This window comes from Falco biarmicus, chromosome 11 (assembly GCF_023638135.1).
Source record: "Falco biarmicus isolate bFalBia1 chromosome 11, bFalBia1.pri, whole genome shotgun sequence".
Taxonomy (NCBI): domain Eukaryota; kingdom Metazoa; phylum Chordata; class Aves; order Falconiformes; family Falconidae; genus Falco; species Falco biarmicus.
This window is the reverse complement of record NC_079298.1, coordinates 6,404,526-6,411,745: the sequence shown is the minus strand read 5'-3', so window position 1 is coordinate 6,411,745 and position 7,220 is coordinate 6,404,526. Positions and strand designations below refer to the sequence as shown.

Below are 7,220 nucleotides of genomic sequence, written 5' to 3'. Positions count from 1 at the left end.
ATCAGGCAGGACAAAGCGCTGCTTAAAGCAGAAAAGTTAAAATATTTCAGGATGTACCAAGACGTGTTTAGAAACTAGGAAAGCTGGAAGCGCTCCCCTGGCTCATTGTGGGGCTGGCGAGCCTCTGCTGTGTGTACCTTCGCAGATAAACTTCCACTTGACAAAAGGCCTTTTTTCCTTGACTCTCCCCGAGTGGGGAAGGGGAAGGACAGAAGGGATCAGAAGGGAGGGTTTATTATTTTTAATAGCTTGTAGGTTTTTGTATTTTTTTTTTTCCTCCCCCCGCTCCCCCCCCAGCCACCAGAGCTCTTTCTGGTGGGTGAGAGCAGCTCCATGTGCTGGGATTGTGCCTCCTCTCACTTTTTGAATTTGCCGACTGCAAACTCACAGCAATCTTTTTTTTTTTTTTTTTGGTTTGTTTGTTTTTTAAAACTTTATTGAAATTTGAAACTATGATCTTTTCCAGTAGGGGGGGGGATGTGTAAAAAAAAAAAAAAAAAAAAAAAAAAAAAAAAAGAGGAATGTGTCAGTCATTGGAGTGATTTATTTTATTTTTACCTGCTTATATTTTAATAATCATTCATAGTACTTGTGATTACTGCCGCTCTGCTGTGCTATATGAAATATATTGTGCCGTTTGGGGTAATTTTTCACAGTCTGCCTTTAAAATAAAAATAAATGCGGTGGTATTACTTCTAGATTTCAGTATTTACAATTCAGGGGCCACTCAGAATAAGTGCAATGAAAGCTTTTGGGAAGTCAGCAGAAGGTCTTGAATTATGACAGGATTTTGCTGATAGATATTTCTGCTATTGATTTCTCAATCTTTCATAATTTTTGAAAAGAAAATGCAAGTTAAAATAAGGTGTTGAAAGGAAGTAAGATGTCTGTTTTAATAACAATATTTGCACGACCTGAAATGATTTGGGTAGGAAATGTACGCCATGGGATAATTAAAAAAAAAAAAAAAAAAGTTAGTTAATCTGAAAAAATCCCCAATGTTGCCTTGCAAAAGGATAGGCAGCGGGTGGCTTTTACCATGCTGGGGGAAACATTCCACAAATTACTTTATTTTTCCCTCCTGGAGGGCCCAATCCTGAGAAAAGGAGGAACTCGGCCCCTGGAAGCAGGCACGTCCCCAGCACGCGGTGCTGGATCAGGCCCCCACAGGCTACATACATTTTTATGTGCAGCCTGGAGTTTGGTCGTTCATTTATTGAGAGAAAAACAAGAAACGTGGCCCCAGTATATTATAATATGTTTTGATCCCTTTGGCTGATTGATGTAGTACTTTTTGAGGATATATATATTAATTTTTTTTCAACAAAACTGGTGTGTGTGTGTCTTTCTTGTGTTTTTTTTTATTGTCAGAATAATTTTAATCGTGATTATCTTTGTGCCAAGGAAAAGGGGTGATCTTTAAGTCATCGTTACACAAAGCAAGCAGTGGCTCTGGATGGCCAAAGTAACTTTCCAAGTAGGGCATTTCTTTTTAAATACGTGAAAATATGACACAAAGTGTCACGGAAAAAAAAAAAGGATAATTCTTTACGTATTTGCACGAGTCGTGCTAAGGCTTGCTGTTACCGCATTTTTCGTTTTTTTCCTGTTTCTTTTTATTTTATAAAAAGGCTCAGAGTTTGGCTTGTCCTAATATGCCTGAATAGCAGGGTTTAATTTTGTTCTTTTTGCCTAAATGTAAACAAAACTTTTTGAAAAACAAAATCAATTGTGAGCCTTGCTTTTTCTAGGATTTCAGGCATTAGTTGTCGCGCACGCGGGACGGATTGACGACGTTACTTTCTACTCTCTTCGCCGTGTAGGAAACGGAGAGAAAAAACCACCCTTCATTGTATTTGTATATGCAGCTATATTGGCATTTTACTATACTGCCTCCTGCTATTTCCAAATATATCTTAGGGAAAGTTTTACTATACTTTAGACTTCCCCATACAAACATTGATTGGCATCCAAATGTTTAGGATTTGCCAAATTGGCGGGCATACGCTGGCTACACCGCAAGCAGCAGGGTCAGGGAGAGAGCAAAGGGAGATACGCGCTCCCTCCGCAAGTGGACTTGCAGCAGGGCTTTTTGCTTTTAACTCCTTTTACCTTTTTTTTTGTGTGCTTTTTTTTGGTTTGGCTTTTTGTTTTTTAAGAGCTTTGGGGATCAGGGAAAGGGTCCCACGTTGCCCCATCTCTGCCTGTGTGCTTGTTTGAAGTCGGGCCTGTTCTCAGGGGGTGGGAGCGGAGGGTTGGGGTCGGCGTGAGGCGAGCGGGGCTGTGGCGGTGGCGGGCTGGGGGTCCAACAGCGAGGGGGCCCGAGTCCCCCAGCCTGTCAGATGTGCAAGCCCAACTGTCCCCGTCCCAGTGGGCCTTGGCGCCTTGTGAAAGCCCCCTTTCCCGGAGGCTTTTTGTTGATGGTTTCGGTGACATCGACCCTTCTCTGTAACTTTTTCAGGATGAATTTCATCCCTTCATCGAAGCACTTCTGCCTCACGTCCGAGCGTTTGCGTACACGTGGTTCAACCTGCAAGCCCGAAAAAGAAAATACTTCAAAAAACATGAAAAACGCATGTCAAAAGAGGAAGAGAGAGCCGTGAAGGACGAACTGCTAAGTGAAAAACCCGAGGTAAAGCAAAAATGGGCATCCAGACTTCTGGCAAAGCTCCGGAAAGATATCAGGCCTGAATTTCGGGAGGATTTTGTTCTCACAGTCACAGGAAAAAAGCCTCCGTGTTGCGTTCTTTCCAATCCAGACCAGAAGGGCAAGATGAGAAGAATTGACTGCCTTCGCCAGGCAGATAAGGTCTGGAGGTTGGACCTTGTTATGGTGATTTTATTTAAAGGTATTCCGCTCGAAAGTACTGATGGCGAGCGCCTTGTAAAGTCCCCACAGTGCTCTAACCCCGGGCTGTGCGTACAGCCCCACCATATAGGAGTTTCTGTTAAGGAACTCGATTTATATTTGGCATACTTTGTGCACGCAGCAGGTAAGTGCCTTTCTATACCACCTTCTCCAACTTTTCGGTTTATCTCCGTGCCGGGCGCCGTGCCCCGGTGGTGGCTGCATGAGCCGGGGAGGGAGCAGGGGACGCCGGTTATTGCCCTCCTGGGGCGGCCAGGAGAGTGCCAAAACTCCCCTCCCTCGCCCCCCCTTTATTTTTCCTTTTTCTTAATGGGTTTTTAAGGTGCAGCCACGTAAAAGCAGCTCTAGTTTTCCTGGGGTTAATGGCATTTCAGGCATCCCTCACAGGTGTTACCCTAAATGTTGTCCTAGGAGGGATCGCAGCCAGACGCGGCTTCCTTTATCCTGATTTTGGGGGAAAGCAGATAGATTTTAATTAGAAAAAAAAATTATTAAAGTTTGTATATGTTATGTACAAAATAATGTGAGAAGGCTAGAGGTGCCTGAGGCCCATGGGTCAGGAGTGCTGGGTATCCTCACCCCACGGGGATGGAATGGGGAGTGTAAATCCCTGCAGGATTGGGCTCGGAGGGGAAGGAGAAGACAATCCCTTGATAGCAAACCTAGTCATCGGGTCTGAGCGGCCACAAGACAAACCTTGGGTAGTCCTGTGGGGAAAAGGAGACGTTTAAACCCCCTGAAATACCACAAGTTATAGACCTAGAAGCTGAGTGGGTCTTGAAACAAATTCCTGGTTTGATAATGCTGTGCTTATGGCGGGGAGGGGTGGGTGGTGTGCTGAGATGTTTTTGCGTGTGACAAAATCTTGGGATCTCTGACTCCAGCGCAAAGTACACCCTGCCTGCAGAGCGACTCGGTGTGCTCAGAGGATGTGTAGTATGTTAACTGGATAAAATAATACACTATTGTAGTTGTCCTGGGTGATTATATTGCAGAAAAATGCGTGCGTGTGAAGTGTTAGGCCCCGGTTTTCACGTATGGTATGCATAGGTCTCTCTGGGTTTCAGCCTGACTTGCAAGTTGAGGGGCTGGATGGGCTGGAAAAAAAAAAGGAGGAGCAGAGGGAAAAGGAATCCTACTAGTAGAAACCACTTCTATTTAAATGTATATCGGTAAGAAACCTGAGCAAGTTACAGCGCAGGGAGCCTGTATTTCCAATGCTACCTTCTTTCTTAGAGTCTTGCAGAAAGTTTTGGCCACCCCGAAGTTTTTCTGCACCGAGTGCCCGCGCTGGTTGTGGCGATAGGCAGTGTTGCCGCTCTGAGTTTACAGCTGTGATTCCTGTTCGGAAATAACTTTCAAGTATCCTCATGGTATTTCCTACAGATAAGCTGTGAAATTTACTTTGCACTTCGGTGCGATGTGGTAAATCATATTACGCATTTATGACTATGGGAGGTAGGCGAATATTGTGGAGAATTATTTATTTACGTTGCCATTTATGATGGGGCATGGTGAAGGAAGGATTACCAATTAATAGCTAACTGAAGGGTGATTAGGGCTGGGGTGTTATGGGTTACCTCCCATTCTGTCACCGGCCCTGGAGAGACCAGGGACTCTCATCCTTTTTGTGTCTGCCTCAGTTTCCTCCTCTGCACGTCAGAACGGGGCGATGCGCTTGAAGTGCTTTGGTATCCACGGCTGAAAACTGCCATGTGTTGCTATACAGCATGCAGGTTTTTATTATTTAGATTTATATATAGCGTGGTGCTGCTAAATACCAGTCCGTATTGTGTTTCCTAAGTGCAAAGCAGCCTTCTGTGGAGGGCGAAAGTTGTTAATAGAAAACAACGGTCTTGGCTTAGCTTGCGCGTTGGGTCACAGCGGTGTAGGATGGGGAGAAAAGGATGAAATCCAGGGGCGTAAGTATTCCGGGGTGCTTGAAAGGATCCTCTCCCTGTTATAACAGTTGGGCAATAGACATTGTAAAAGTTCAATATTGTGGTTAGGGATATACCATCTTATCAGCATGCTGTTGGCAAACAGTAGCCTTGATAGTGCGCTCTTATTTTATTTCTGCCTTCATCGTCAACAGGCAGCAATTGCACTAATTGTTCTTCGAACTAGATGTCTGCCACGGAAACTTAGCGCGAGGCTTAGGCTTGTTTTTTGGGGTTAGATTTGTTGGTTTGTGTAAGCAGTAACGCACTCGTACAGACCGCACCGCATCGTGTTTTCGGCCGTTGTTTGCTGATTGCACGCATCGCATTGTGCTCCTAATGCAGTAGCGTGTGCTGGTGTATTCCCTGCTAAACCTCACTGGGGAGGGGGACAAAATGATTTTTAGGAGGTAGCACAGCTTGGTCACCATCTATATTGCTTCACGGAGGAGTGCTGAAAGCCTCGCATATAGGCTACCTTTTTTTTTTTTCCCCCTTTTTTTCCCTTTTTTCCCCCCTCCGATGTATCCCAGCAGTCTTTGTTACACCTGAACATTGGCCAAGTTGACAGCCATTGGTTCCCGCAGACCCCGCAGTAATGGCAGCTTGTGCCGGGGTGCGCAACAGGAAAATTACAAAAGAAAAAAAATATTAAGGGTCCTTTGTCTCAAACTCCATCAGACCTCGTTCCCTGAATGTATGGACCGCTTATTTATGAGGAGGAAGTCACCAGCCCAAATATTAGGTAGGCTGGTCAACTTACATATAGCGGATTTGACAAGCATCTGCTATAGTACAGAAGATTTGTAAACACTAAACAATGTTTTTACCTCCTTAAAAGTTTTGAGAAGTTGCCAGTATTGGCAGGAGGCACAGACTCCGAAACGTGCTTGAAGATACGTGCCAAAACCATTGTGACCTTTTCACCCACAGTGCTTGCTTCTCTTTTTTCTTGGGGTTTCCCCCCCACCTCCCCACCCCTCTTCGTCTTTTTTTTTTTTTTTTTTTGGGGGGGGGGAAGTATTCTCTTCCAAGATGTCCTTAGTTGAGATGACTTCAGCAGCGAGTTGTCCCTTTCCTTCTAAGCATGTACAATAATTATTGCTTTGAATCCACGCTTTTTCTTCAGTAGGCACTATCATCTGTAAGGGAACACGTGTGCAGATTTAAATAGTGCTTCTTACAAAGCTACTGAAATCAATTATTCTCTTTAAGAACTAGCTAGAAAGAGAAAACAAAACTATGCAAATAGGCAAACTACATATAATTTTTGTTAAAAAAAAAAAAAAAGAAAAAAAAAAGGAAAGGAAGATGGGTGTTTTGTGAATTAGAGGTTGACCAAAAAATGTATCGAAATCTAGAGTACTGCTCTCAGTTTGCAGTTTCTAATCTGCTTAACTAAAAACAGGCGGCATTTTCATACCCCGAACTTGGGTTTGCTTTTTAGTTTTCTCTTATTCTGCGCTTGTATCAAATGACAAGTTGGAAACCATTGTGGCAAACCGTTTTCTTTGTGGGAGTCGAACAGTAAAGCTAATTTATGACCAGTCCTTTACCAGATGATCTGTATCAGAATCTACAATATACTAGGCACGTGGCAAGGTCACAATTTAAGTTGTTAAGGTCACAACCTTAGCCACCAGGCATTTGACCTTTTAGATAAAGTTAACCTTTGTTCATTAGTAGGCACTCAACCGAGAACTTTCTGGAGTTTTTTACTGCTTTGGAGTTCCTTCTGCTAATGTGATCAGATTGGAGAATAGATTCGCAATGGAAGTAGTTAAATTTTGTGAGAGGTCACAGTTTTTAGAGACTTCTCTGGTGGATGAGGCAGGATGGCAGGCCAGGAGGCGATGCTGCAATGCCCGATTTATTTTTTTGGATGGGCCATCGTTATGCGCTCCAGGCGAGAATTAAGCTAGCGAGGTATTTGTGGCAGAGAAAATCTTTTTAGTCTTTCAGAAGGACGTTTAAAAATCCCAAATTTAGGAAAAATCTGGGAATGTTTTTTTTTACATGAGCTCATTTTTCTGGTCATGTTAGAACAGAAGCCAGCTAAGATGCAAGAAGTCAGCCTTCTTTCTGCCACTATGAAAATTTACTTGGTGTCTAAATATGCTTTATGGCTAATTGCCTGGGCAATTGTATATAGCACATGACCTTGAACTTTAAGCAGACCCATTTTTACACTCCCATCGGCGGATTTAAAATATTTCTACTTGGCCCATCACAAAGAGGCATCGATGGGAATAACCCAAAGATTGGTTAGCGCGGAAAATGACCGCAGATAGCCAAAATACCCATGGAGGTATCGGGGAGTCCAAGAGGTACATAAGGCTTTGTGCCGTAATCTTTTAGTACAATTGGTATTGATTGTTGCTACATTAATCCTGTTAATAGCCGCAGCCGGT

General features: G+C 43.6%; 1 protein-coding gene across 11 annotated transcripts in view; it reads left to right on the top strand.

Moving 5' to 3' along the window:
* NFIA (nuclear factor I A) overlaps positions 1 to 7,220 on the top strand; it is a 359,539-nt gene that overhangs the window by 107,456 nt on the left and 244,863 nt on the right. For all 11 annotated transcript variants that reach the window (XM_056356616.1, XM_056356622.1, XM_056356625.1 and 8 more), the window contains exon 2: positions 2,462 to 2,993. In XM_056356616.1, coding sequence (XP_056212591.1) covers positions 2,462 to 2,993 — 532 coding nt within the window. The remainder of the gene's footprint in view (positions 1 to 2,461; positions 2,994 to 7,220) is intronic.